Source organism: Ammodytes marinus (genome assembly GCF_949987685.1).
Source record: "Ammodytes marinus genome assembly, chromosome: 18".
Classification (NCBI taxonomy): domain Eukaryota; kingdom Metazoa; phylum Chordata; class Actinopteri; order Uranoscopiformes; family Ammodytidae; genus Ammodytes; species Ammodytes marinus.
The window spans coordinates 22,669,340-22,683,026 of record NC_137222.1 but is presented as its reverse complement, the minus strand read 5'-3'; the positions used below and the strand labels follow the sequence as shown (position 1 = coordinate 22,683,026).

At 41.1% G+C, this 13,687-nt stretch overlaps 2 protein-coding genes across 3 annotated transcripts; both read right to left on the bottom strand.

Annotated features, from left to right (window-relative positions):
- Positions 1-570: 570 nt before the first annotated feature.
- On the bottom strand, positions 571-5,006 carry LOC307265544 (regulator of G-protein signaling 7-binding protein B-like; the record flags this gene model as incomplete). The annotated part of the gene is made up of 6 exons (XM_080047300.1): positions 571-662; positions 1,733-1,803; positions 2,490-2,628; positions 3,653-3,783; positions 4,495-4,667; positions 4,875-5,006. The coding sequence occupies 6 exons, from the start codon at positions 5,004-5,006 to the stop codon at positions 571-573; spliced, it is 738 nt and encodes a 245-aa protein (XP_079903426.1).
- Positions 5,007-5,880: 874 nt separating this feature from the next.
- Positions 5,881-13,404, bottom strand: rnf180b (ring finger protein 180b). Of its 2 annotated transcripts, none has more exons than XM_080046454.1 (8): positions 13,326-13,404; positions 12,604-12,707; positions 11,962-12,060; positions 10,808-11,548; positions 9,954-10,082; positions 9,297-9,513; positions 8,665-8,790; positions 5,881-7,412 (listed from the first exon to the last, which is right to left on the bottom strand). In XM_080046454.1, exons 2-8 carry the CDS (start codon positions 12,679-12,681, stop codon positions 7,216-7,218), a joined length of 1,587 nt encoding a protein of 528 aa, XP_079902580.1. In that variant the 5' UTR covers positions 12,682-12,707; positions 13,326-13,404; the 3' UTR covers positions 5,881-7,215. The 2 variants fall into 2 exon arrangements, with proteins under 2 accessions (XP_079902580.1, XP_079902581.1); XM_080046455.1 differs by having other exon boundaries at positions 11,962-12,057.
- Positions 13,405-13,687: the final 283 nt, after the last annotated feature.

Below are 13,687 nucleotides of genomic sequence, written 5' to 3'. Positions count from 1 at the left end.
TTCATTATATAAAATGGCAGAAAGATAAGTAGCGAGATGGCTGTCTATGAAAAGGAAAAACAGAAAGGAACTGCAAAATGCCTCACCTTAAAAAAATAATAAAGAAAGAAAAACTGAAGTTCCAACAGGGGGTTAAAACTGAACCCGCACTCGGCCGGTAGCTGTGACTTTAAGGTCCGACCCAGCAAGACCCGAATGGTGCGGACAAATGTGTTAGCTGACACTATATAGATGTTGCTTTATTTTATTAGCTCAACAGGCTAATGCAAAACCGAGGCTTCACTATTTGCCTCTTTCCACTGGGTACTGTGTATGTACCACCTACTTAAGAAAATGTCCTTATACAATACATTTGAAAATAACCTAGCCCAAAATTTGATTCAAGTCTGAAACCGAACAGACTAAACCCTGAACCAGCTGAGTTGTAGAACTAAAAAGAAAAAATAAGCTGATATCGAGATGATAAAGACAAAATTGGATAGAATCAGACAATAGATATTACAAGATTACAATTTCAGATAATAAGTCAAATAAAAGTGTGACTAAATGAAGACAAGAATGAATGTCCTCTCAGCCAGACACCATGCAGCAGAGCCCGGGGAAGCGTCTCTTCCTCTGTCTGGTCAGTGGCTGTGGAGTCAGGTTCAACAGGCTGCTGTCATCTGGAACAAACAAACATGCTGTGAGTCCACTGTCAATGTGAGCCTTCATCACAGGCTGTACATGAGTTGTAAGCATTATCTGAATATACAGTATGTTAAAGCTGTATATATACCAGTGATTCTTGAGAAGTGGGACAAAACAGAGTGCAATGTTGAAAAAATACAAACCCTATGTTTCCGCAAATTAAATTACATGTATGTATCCAACATATGCTACTGAGCTAAGCTTTGACACAACCTCCCAGCAGATGTCATCTGACGGTGTAACGTTTCTTAAACATAACAAATGGAATTTATCTAGTAGCCATTTGGTTTTTCTGTTGATGTTAGGTGTTAGTATGAATAAAATGATAAAAAAAATTCAAATAACATGACATATCATGGTTGTGACAGGACAGCATTTTAGCTTAGCTTAGCATAAATCTGGAAACGGGGACATAGCTAGCCTTGCTCAGACCACCTACTAGCATCTCATAAGCGAATTACGATTTCTAGTTTGTTTTTCCGTCCCTGCCCCAAGATAAAGTTACATATCACCACTTTTTACAGAGTCTACTACTGCTAACCAGAAGCTTGCTGCATTGTTATATTTAGCTAAGGACATTAGAGTGGTATCGGTCTTCTGATGTGACCCTCATCAAGAAATTGAATAAACATATTCCCCAAAATGTCAAACCAGACTTTTAATAATTTTTCGGGGCCTGTATAGAAGTTTTTATAATTAACGACCCTGATAAACATCTGAATACCCCTTAGATTAATCGCACGACTGCGTGCGAGGGTCCAGAGCCCCAGGTTGGGAACCACAGCATTAGCTTTTAGTTCTCTGTATTTTATCTCATTTTCACCAAAGTAAAGTAACAATTCAACAAGCTCTTTTCATGGTTTTACTGATATCAGATGTTCTTGAATTCAATCATCTTCAGACATTTCTGTCTAAATAAAATCGTTTTACGCTGAATCACAAGTTGTTGTTGAAGTGATAAGTCAAGTGTTGCAAAGGCGTCCAAAGTGTCTGAACTGTTACACTAATGATGTTGTGAATTTAATCCATCTCAAACAAGACATACCTTGGTTTTTCAGTGGCAATGGCATCGTGTCCCTGAGTTTGCTGAGTAGGTTTCGCATCTCACGCATGTCTCTGTGAAGACAAGGAATCACAAGACAGGTATTTGCAATCAGGATTTATTATTATTTATTCCAAATTCTCAAAACAGTAGAAAAAACACAGTCAATGCTACATCAAAAAGCACATGAAGGGTGAATCTCAATTCAGGGGTTACAGCCTACAAAGGCTTGTTCCATTTGCAACGATTTGCAAGGCTCCTTCATATGCGGCTGAGAAATGCAGCCTTCGTTTCACGGTTTTGCAGCAGATGGAACCTTCGCGGCCCAACATATCCCAAGATTCATTGCGTTTTTTTCAGAGATGGCATAAAATAAAATAAAAAATAACAAAACAGCAACGAGTTGCTCCATCTTCTTATCTTTTATCTTCCTTTCCTTTTTTCTTGTACTTTTTTTTCTTTTCGTCTGGTAGGTAACTTCTTTTTCTTTTTTCCTCCGTTGACAAGGCTGTTTCCGTTGGCAGCAATCAGGGTTGCTAGGCAGCACAGGAGCGGTGAGTCATCACGCAAGGTAACGGCTTGTTACGCAAACCGGAAATGCTCGTAAACGGAGACCTGCGGCTGCGGAGACCGTCTCGTTTAACAACGGTCGTTCGGCCTTCGAATCGGCCCTTCACAGGCTATAGCCTTCATAGACCGCGTAGAAGGACGCGGTCTCTGGAATGGGATATAGCTGCAGTGTGTGTGTGTGTGTGTGTACCTCTCTATATTTTCAATATCGGTTCCCACCATCCACTGCTCCTGGAGGAAGTCGATGGGGGAGGAGGATCTCTCCTCCAGGAATGGAACGTCAGAGCTTTCATCCATCCTGAAGTCCACCCTCGGCTCTGAGTCTGTTCCTTCAGGTCACAACAGAGAATGTAGTATTTCAAATTATATATATATATATATATATACATAATGGATTGGATTTATATAGCGCTTTTCAAGGCACTCAAAGACGCTTTACAGGGTTCCAGGTTCCATTCATTCACACACAGTCATACTGGTGGTGGTAAACTACCATAGTAGCCACAGCTGCCCTGTGGCAGACTGACAGAAGCGTGGCTGCCATTCAGCGCCTACGGACCCTCCGACCACCACCTCAAACATACAGCAGTCATACACATTCACACGAGGCAAGGTGGGTGAAGTGTCTTGCCCAAGGACACAACAACCATGACACAGGTGGCAGAGCGGGGATCGAACCGCCAACATATATATATATATATATATATATATATATATATATATATATATATACAGTATATGTTTATACATATATATGCACCATTTATATTGTGATTGTTTTTTTTCTTAGTCAATAACTCAATTAGGAGTAAAATCCTAAACTTCTAAAATGTAAAATATTTTGTGACTCTACGTGAGGCATGACAACTCCCATGAAACTCCTCTCTCAACCTAATACAGTTGAATTTTAATGTTATTATTGTATAATCTCCTATCTGCAAACCCAAACAACACTTACTGTTGACCATACAGCTCTATAATGCCCTCTGCTGTCACTCAACAGCCCCAATGGAAGAATGGATTTATGGCTACATTGCACTTCTAATTATATTTTGATTGTATGTCAGTTGAACATGCTTTTTAACAGAATGTGATGGAGCTAATAATATTTTTTTGTTATTCAGAATGCAGTGTGTACACTTAATTTATCTGTACTTCTGTAATTATTTTTCATTTATGTTTTTTATGAGAAAGGAGGTGTATATGTATTTTGCATTTTAGATTAGGTTTTGTTCCTGATTATACATGTACTTTCTTATATTGTTACTGCAAAAATTAATAAAAAATGAAAAACTAATTAAACCTTGGTCACACAAAAACAGTGATAATATTGCATACTGTGTGTGCTGGTACTTCTTCTGTGCAGCTGCAGCACCCCCAGCAGACACATGGATTTGAGCATCTCGGTAATGAACATCTCCAGGCAGCACTGCAGCTGGATGAAGAGCCGACAGATCTCAGGCTGGATCTCCCCGTCCTCTGGACTGCAGTGTGAAGAGAGAGAGAGAGAGAGAGAGAGAGAGAGAGAGAGAGAGGGGGGGACAGGAAAGAGGGGAATGTTAACTTCACATTCAAGTTGACCAGGTCCCATAATAGTCTTTATGGGGCCATATGTTTTTTTTTCCAGTAGTAAAATTCATTTCAAAAGAATGACTGATCTAAAACTTGCAGACCCTTCACTTCACAATGACATCATCACTGTGTAAACACTACAAAATGACGTAATGGTTGTCTCTACTGCAGTTCCAAACAACAGTGATAACATACCATCCACTTTAACAATGGCAACAATGACTTTCATCAATGTGTCCCATATGAAATAGAAGTATTTCTATGTAAGTAGCCTATTGTTTGTTCCAAAATATGTGTGGAATGTGTGGCTATAGGTAAATAAAAACATCAAATGTTCCTTTCCAGCAGTGCCAATTGTAACCAATGTGTACCTTATTTATATAGCTTTATTTAGCTTTTCGCCTACTGCACATAGGGTACAATTGCCTGCCTACTTATTTCATTATATTTATAGCATTCTATTTTTTGTACTGGCATACATTGTTAACTTGTGTCTAATAAAAGGCATAATAAGGCATACCTACAGTGTACAATTTTTAGAATTGTTTTAGTCACAATGGGACAACTGACATGCTTCATAATAACGGATCGAGCATAACATCTTTGCATCCTTCAGTTCCTACCCCGAAACAGAGATGACGGCGAGGTCGTGGTGCGCCGCCCGGGCCATGGAGCATCCTTTGGAGCGCGTGTGGTGCATGTGAGCCCGCAGAGACGGACAGTCGGTGGAGATCTCCCCGACGGAGATCACCTGCTCCCGGTACAGCGCCACCAGGGTGTTGAATTCCTGCACCGTCTGGAGAAAAAATAAAAAAATAAATAAACGTGATCAAACCGAGGCCGTCACCATCACCCAGACCTAGGCTATGAGCTGCACCTGACTTGATGGAATCGGTTCTGGTAAAAACAATAAGCATCGCAACCAGTCCTTTGATGCAGGGCTACAGTCTACATAGCGATCATTGACGTTATTCTCGGGCATTTCAGTAGCCTACACACTCACCATCCTGCTGTCGTACACGGCCCCCTCCGCGCTCTCTCGGCGCTCCGGCTCCGCTTGCGCCACTTTACTGGCAGGAAAAATGATGCCTGCGGACCTTGGGCGCTTTTTTCGCCCGTACGGTGCAGAACACATGCATGCACACACACCACCACCAACCACCAGCAGCAGCAAAGGAACCCACCCAGGCACACACACACACGCACGAACGAACGCGCGCGCACACACACACAGAAAGAGAGAGCGAAAGGTGTCCTCTGTTTGCTGATAGCTGCTGCTGTGTCCTCTATAAAAAGGAAATAAATTAAAAAGCCGCTCAGACGCAGCAGGGTCGTGGTTTTGGGTAAATACTAGGAGCCAACCCCCCGCCGTGTGTATCGTGTCGGAGTACGGAGCCTTGGCAGCTCCGTGTGCATCCCCCCTAGCCGAGAGGAGAGTCACCTTCAGCCCCTCCTGAAGGCCGACAGGACAGGGGACGCTCCTCCGTCTTCCGCCGCGCGCTCACGTGTGAGGAGGATTCAGACTGGGAGCCAACAGCAAAACAAGTCGTCACCCACACACACAAAAACAGATCATTAAAGGTGGAGTCAGCGATTTTGTGGAATAGTTGTTTGTCAAAATCAGGGATTACTGCTACCTGCAAGTAGGCCTACTGTGTGTGCTAAAAAAGATGGTGTTTATACACAGCCTAGGCTCTGTAAATGGGAATGTAGTAAGCTAAGGTGGGCTCCCATTGTTCACATAGGGCTACCATATGTGTACATGCCCATTTACAGAGCCTATGCTGCATGACACCGTTTTTATTTCCAGTGCACATAGATCTGGCTATGTAGGCTGTGAAGGAGATATTCACTGATTTTGACAAAAAGTGATTTGACAACAAGCTTTCTCAAGAATCGCTCACTCCACCTTGAATTATTTAGGCTCAAAACAGCAAACAGTAAATGTGCCAAAAATCCAAAATCTGCTTTTTTTTATTCAAACCACTGGCAAAATCTAAAAACAGCCACTGTGACAAATTATGGAGATGTAAAATTTGAAAAAAAATTGAATAAATACATTTTTTAATTGACATTTTCTATGTAGGTGGGGTTTTATTCATAAACCACAAGTTACTAAATGTGGCCCGTGCTACTACTACATTTCATAGTGATTTATTGAGCAAAACATGTTTTAACAGATTAACCCAGAGAATAAAAGAGGACAGCGTAAATAAACACGTTTCTCTTCCTCCCAAAAAAATAATACATTTAAAACAGGTGCAGTGCATTTATTCCTGTCGTCATTTTCACTCAATCAAAATGCTAAGTCTGACCCCATATGATAAAAACAAAGAAAGAATGCATAGATGTATAGCACAAATACATCTCTATAGGCCTTATTCATTTTTAGTAACACACTTAACTCTTTACACAACATGAAAAAGGAACGTTGATAATTCTTTAACACAATTTGTTTTCTTCAAGAAAGAGAGCAGCAATGTTCACTGACAGCTTTATATAATTCACAGATTTACTTCCGGCTTTCCTATTTATACAGTGTCTGCCGGCTGCTTGATTCCAGTTTCTTCCTATCAGTTATGAACAAAAGGCACAGACTAAAGCAAAGGCACCATAGTGAAATGGGTACCTCACCTGATTGTCAATGTAATTTTCTGTATGTTTTATCTGCAGCCCTCTTAATCAAGGGTTTTGTATGTGTTTGTTGCTGCCTCTCCCTCCTTTACAGTTAAGTGCCAGTTGTTCCCTTTCATCCTGCCTGTGCTACATTAATATATCACCTGTAGGCCCCTATATTGCTTATTAACATAATTAAGTATTCTTTTATCCCCTTTGTGCTACTTTTATAGTTTATGCTTTTAGTGTTTGTTTTATTCTACTTAAAACATTTAAATATATATTCATTAACTTTCTACATACAATTGCATGTCATCGTGCAATCCTGTATTGTATAATAATAACATAATAACCTTGTGCCTTGATTAAAGAAACAGTTCAGTATTTTTAAGGCGAACTGTAATGATGAAATAAATAAGTAAAACTATGTCCCAATTGTATGCATACTGCATGCTAACTACACACGTTATATGATCAGCTGTAGTATGTAGAATAGTAAAAAGAAAGAGTATGCAATTTGGAATGCAGGTCTTGTCTTTTTTTTTTTTCTATCTGATGAACACTAATACTAAAAAGTTCTACAACATTTCGAGGTGTTCCTGAACAAAAGAAATGCGGCAGTGCGCCGTCAGGCAGTGACTGTTGAACCCAGAGAATGGCACATCACACTCTTCACTCTACAAAAGACAGATGGAGGAAACCTGCACTGCAAACTCTGGATCAGTGTCTCAGAAGCAGAAGTAGTACGCGAGGAAAGCGAGCACCAGGAAGGCCAGGATCCAGTTGACTGAGTGGATGTAGACGACAACCAGGCCGATGTCAAAGAGCCAGCCGCGCATGTCGGTGAGGTCCAAAGCCCCCAGAGTCAACCCGCCGGGGGTAAAGTGCCAGCGTCTCCCTGCCATCGCCGCCCGCCTCTGCTCTCCTGAAGTTAAGACACATAGACATAGAATGTGTACTACTCACACAATGTAAACTTTTTTATGTTATTTTATTGACAGCGATTCCTAAAAAAAAAACACCTAATTATAATTCTCATGTTTTTGTTAAGTTTTAGTTTTTCTACCAATTTTGAGCAAAATTAAAAGTCTATTGCTGGTATTATCATCAGATTTTTAGTATTAAGGCGAGACACTGCAGGTGAATAGGGTCAAATATTTAACCTAAAGATATCATCATGAAACTTTGTCAGGTGATTAATAACATTAAACATTTTATTTCAAATTTCAGTAATATGTGAATACATATGCAAACGTGGGCATATCCTACTAATTAACTGGGTGGTAGAATGGGGTTGGTAGGATGGTATGAAGGGGCTGACCAGTAACCATGAGGTCGCTGGTTCGATACCCGGCACCAGGGATATAGTGCCTCGTGTAAATTGACTAATAAACAAACCTAACTTAATTATGGCTAGATTAGCATCATTTTAAAAACAAAAAGGTTCAAGAGTTCAAATCTTTATTTCATTTATACATACATATTACTGTCCAATGCTTTTACAGAACAGATTTTGGATACAGCCTTTTTTCATTTTATAAAAAAAAAAAAAAATCTAAAGGTCTAAAAAAATTCATTTTTGGCATGGTCTTCCATAGGTGTATGATGCTTTACAACCTGTTTTACATTACTGTTTGTTCATTACTATTGTTCTTTATGTGAAGCACTTTGGTGGGGCTTAGCCGTCTGTAAATGTGCTATATAAATAAACTTGACTTGACTTGACTTGACTTACATTGATATATTGTTGTTGCTAGTTATATGTAGGACATTTGTAGTGTTGTGTGGAATATTTTGTACAAACAAACACCTTCTTTATTCTATTCTATATCATGTACGGAGCTTGTAAAGTCATTTAGGACTGTATTGGTACCTGCTGTAAAGATAAACGTTTATTATTGCCGTTAAACAGTACAGTATAGGGGAACGTGCAATAAAATGTCTGCATATGCTCAGTGAACCTGTTATGGCACCACATAAGTTGGAAGCCTGTAAATGAGGTCAGTCATACAGAGACATGCATATCTTTTCTTTGGTATATTCTCACTCACATTTAGTGGAAATCTGACCACTGATCAGTGTTAGGAGTGTTGGCTGTCAAAAGATTGAACTGGAATACTATGTGGACAAAATATAAAAAAGATATGCTAACACAGCTATTACCAACACATTCTCACCCCAGAAGGTTCGGAAACGTTTGGGACAGCAGGGCAGAGGCCACTTTGCATATGAGGCGCTCTGGAAGTTGTGCTTGCGTGCCTGGTACACTTTGGGGAAGAAGGTCTTAGCAGTTTGGTCGAGCTCTGAGGAGCAAGGAGAACATCAGTTTGTTGAACCATTAGAACTGCATTTTTTTTTTTTCTAACCACTACACACCAATGAAATGGGTTGTAGAATAATAAGAATAATAATAATAACTAATGCCAATCAACATGGTTTTTATGAAGTATGTCTTTTAACTTCAATCAATTAAAGGCGGAGTCAGCAATTCTGGAAAACATTTGTTGTCAAAATCACACAAGTCAAAATAATTGAATTTATCTCCTCACTACCTGACCGTATTGTGTAGATAAAATCCAGTGTTATTACAAAGCCTAAAAGCTATGTAAAATATGGCATGTTACCATCTCAGGTTACATATCCTTTGTTTACATGCCCGTTACAGACTTAAAAGACAAAAGGTGACTCTGAGAACAAGCATTCTCCAGAATCGCTGACTCCACCTTTAACAATGGTAAATAGAAAGAAGGACAGTATGTCAGATATTGCAGTTATTTCTTTCAGAGCACAAGTCCTGGAGGAGTCTCACCGTTGTCGAGGTTGGTGTGTGAGATGAGTGTGCGGCAGAGCGGGCAGGGTGTGTTGGTGGGTCGGTTCTTGGCGATGGTGCGGAGACATGGCTCACAGAAGACGTGAGCACAGGGCTGACAGCTGTACGGGCTGAAGTACACGTCCAGACACACGGCACAGGTCAGGCCTTCTCTGTCCTCCTCCTCACTGTCCAACAGTGAACTCACATGGTCAGCCTGGACACACACACACACACACACACACACACCACAAAATATTATTTCACTGTGCAAGCTAGCTATACAAATGTTTTCCTTAGCTTAAGTTTTTTTGATATTTTACAAATTATTTTAATTCCTCCTAGTACTTATCAAGCAAATTATAAGTAAAATGCTATGCTTGTATTCATGTTCAAAATTATAATTTGGGTTTCTACTTTCTACTACAAAAACAGTTATGGCATAGTGTCCAAAACATTTTTTTTGTGATTTAGAGCCTCCAATCCTCCCCTTGTTATCAGAAATGTCTACTTATTTTCTAACTGAAATCAGTTAGTTACTATATGCATGCATAGTTTGATGCGTTACTCTTAAAGTTTAGGGTGAGGTTTAAAAAGGGCCGTGACTACATTTTGTAGTGGACCCTGAACACAGGCACCATGTCAGTGGTCTCTAACCTGCTCCTGCTCCAGCCGACGGTGCAGCCAGCGCTCCCTCCTCCTCTGTTTCCTCCGGACACTCTTCAGGCGGTTCCTCTCTCTCTTGCTCAGTCTGTTTGAGGTCGGGGAGTTCATGAAGGCTAGTGGCTGTGCAGGTAAAACAGACACACACACACACACACACACACACACACACACACACACACACACACACACACACACACACACACACACACACACACACACACACACACACACACACACACACACACACACACACACACACACACACACACACACACACACACACACACACACACACACACACACACACACACACACACACAAATCACAATCCAAGTCAGGGAGCATACAGCCGAGACAACACAATCCAACAGGAAGATCAAAGGTGGAGTCAGAGAGATTTTGGAGAACGCATGTTGTCATAATCCCTTTTTGTCAAATATTTAATACACAGCCTAGGCCCTGTAAACAGGTGTTTTTGCTAGCCACGATGGGCTCCTTTTGTTAACATTACCGTTTAAAAAGGATAGGCTGTGTACTACAAACTACAGCGAACAAACAGTACGGAAAGGTAGTAGATCGTAAGGAGATATCACTGATTCTGACAAAAAGTGATTTTGACAACAAACGTTCTCCAGAATCGCTGGCTACACCATTAATTACGCAATAGAATGCCCAAATTTCAGATTTCCTTATAGTAAAAAAAAATCCCATTAAAATACATTTTTAAAAATTGAAATAATAGGATAATAACATTAATATAACATCATCATATACAAATTGCAATTGGCTACAGTGTCAAATCAATGCAGATGCATCCTCATACAGTATTAATAGCAGCAACATACCAGCTCTTCCTGGTCCTGCCGGGCTACACTGTCAGAGGTGGACCTGCCTCTGAGGAACATGGCTGGATCTGAAGCCTCCTGGTGGACCAACGTGGTGTCCGCAGAATACTCAACGTCCTCCACAGTCTCCAGCAGCCGTCGGTCCAGAGGTGGGCGCGTCCTTCCACACACACATGAATGGCGGACCACAGCGTTGACCAAGGTTTCACCATCAGGGTCAAACTGTCCACTGGTTGACTCCTCCGTCCCTGCCCTCAATGTCCTCTCCAAAGCAGACGTGTGGGGAGGGCCTGCGGGGCAAAAACAGGACGTCCTGATGGAAGTGTCATCTTCCAAACTACGCCGTCTCCTCCTGTGAGAGAGGCAGTACAGAGGACTGAAGGAAAAAGACTGCTGGGTGTGTTCAGTGTGAGCCAGTGAGTGAGAGGCCTGTGCAGTGCTGCTGGAGGACGTGACAGCAGCACAGTTGAGTTGTGTTGCGTTGTTACATTCAGGCCTGGGCTCTTTGCTGGGAGCGCCGGTGTCTGTCAGCAGACCTCCAACTCCCCGTCCCCTGTCAGGCCTGGTGCTCCGGGGCTGGACGATGAGGACGTAGTGTCTGTGGTCCAGGTCCACGCGGCTCTTGTTGAGGTGAACGGTGGTGTCCAGGCCACAGGGACACTCGGCGCGGTGGAGGAAGTTGAAGCCGCCCAGACGAGCCGCACAGTGCTGGCAGTTCAGTTTGCCTACCGTCCACTGGGCCTGGACAGAAAGCATAGATACTTATATTTTCATAGAGAATAATATCAGGGTTGATGGTAAATGAACACAACACACTTTTTTTGTCGGCTAAAATACGGAGCCGCAACTGTTGTTCATTTCTCTTATCAATTATTCTGTTGTTTTTATTTTTAAATGTTGTTGTTTTTTTCTAGAAAAAGCACAAAATCCTCAGACTTGAGAAGTTAAATCAGAAAAATATAAATGTATCAAGACTGCGGGCGTTTTGTACTAACCAATTGCATATTAAATGCATTTAATATAACGTCAATTCACTTAATTTCAAATACATACAGTATAACTGAACTTTAATTTCCTAAAGTCCAAATGTGAAACCATATGATCACAGGGTAACACTTCACACACACACCTTATTGGGGAGCTGACACACTTACCTGGTGCACTGAGGTCAGTATCCACTCTGGCAACGTGTCAACGTTCACATGCCAAATGCTGCAAACAGCAGCGGAGCTTTCCTCTGTGGCCTCAACCTGCTTCAACACAGAAGACACGCAATCAACTGGGACACTTAATCTAATGCTGATACAGTAGACACTCAGCCAGACATCTAGCTTTATGACTGAAACACAAGCTGTTATCTTTGCCCACCTTGATGTCACCTAACGATTGCATACGCTACTACCTACAAGTCTAAGAAACGTGAGATAAGAGTGAAAAAAACGACATAATGTCCCAGTGCCCAAAATGATGTTTTTTGTTATTTTGTCCAACTGTACACAACCGACAAAACTGACATGACAACACGCTCCAACAGAACATCCTTACATTTGAGTAACTAGATATACTAAATGTTTGAAATGTTTTGCCTGTAAAATGGTCTAAGTAATTGACAAAATCATTGGTGATTAATTTCTCAGTGACTATCAGACTGATTAATCAACTCACAGGCCATAACTTGTCTCACGGATTCCTTAATCCCTCACAAGCAAGCAATGTATGTAGCAGTTTAGTGGAGAGAGAAAAGCCTGAAGAAGCAACGGAAAATTGCAACAACAAAAAATAATAATTTCACCAACCGTTGACAAGCATGTTGAGTCTATGATGGCTTTTCGACACCTCCTGCAGCGGAGCATGGTTCTCTGTCTTTGGGCCATGTAACACTGCCTGCTGCTCAGTCCAGCTGTAAATGAAGATGATAGCACAGCCACAGTCAACACCATCTTCTTTAAAATGTCAGGGCAGATCTAGGTAGAATTCAAGAATTTCAAAAGCGTTATAGTTGCCACACCTTGTAAAGGAGGTATAATAACACAGCAGGTATTCAACCTATTGCAGAGAGCCACTCTACTGGTTTCTGGCTAACCAGGTTTGCTCCCATTCAGTGGCATGGCAAAACTGCTAACCTTACTACAATGAAATGACGTGCTTTGGCTAGCATTTGACTTAGGGGTTCAAACGTTGAATAACCGGTACAGATCAAAGGGGCAACATGTTTAGCAGCAGGCTATGAAGTGAACATGAATTAGTTAGGCTATTATATTCAGGTGTTGATTCTGTGACATGCATTCACAGTATTTCTTACAGTAGTCGAACAATACCGGCGAAATTAAGTGTTCAATGTAGACTGTTTTAGCATATTGAAAACAGCTTACAGTCATGGGGGGGGAAAATTAAAACAAATGTCCTGCTAAGCTAGCTCTTTTAACAACAACAGCTGGCGTTTTCACTGAACGAATAACTTCCTTAAGGTAGGGTCATTTAGAAAATGAAGAGTTGTAATATATACCGATGTGCTCACCTGACAGACACCTATGAATCGAAGTTAGCGAGAAACCATGGGGAGAAACTCCTGAGCAGAGAAATAAATAAAGTGCGGCCGTGACGTAAAAACAGCTGGCCAACTACGGAAAGTCTAAAAGGCCAAATGTCCCCAGGCATTTTCGCGAGAAAGGTTTAAACTTTAAAGGGACAGTTCGTGACTGGAAAGGAGTAGAATAGAAACGAAATTAAACGAAAAGAAGCTTCATTAAAAGGAAAACAATACAAGTGTGCATTGTTCATTAGGGGCTTAAAGCAAATATAGGCCTACGGTTGTTAATGAGGACACATTTTAGGAATCATATTCAGCAAGTAGGTATAAACCTCAACTTCACTCAGTTG

Bases quoted from the DNA above. Each gene is read 5' to 3' on its own strand.
- rnf180b (XM_080046454.1), bottom strand. From the start codon at position 12,681: ATGGCCCAAAGACAGAGAACCATGCTCCGCTGCAGGAGGTGTCGAAAA. The intron at 12,061-12,603 runs GTTGGTGAAATT...TCTGTGTTGAAG, and splicing joins ACTCAACATGCTTGTCAACG to CAGGTTGAGGCCACAGAGGA. The intron at 11,549-11,961 runs GTAAGTGTGTCA...CTTTCTGTCCAG, and splicing joins TACTGACCTCAGTGCACCAG to GCCCAGTGGACGGTAGGCAA.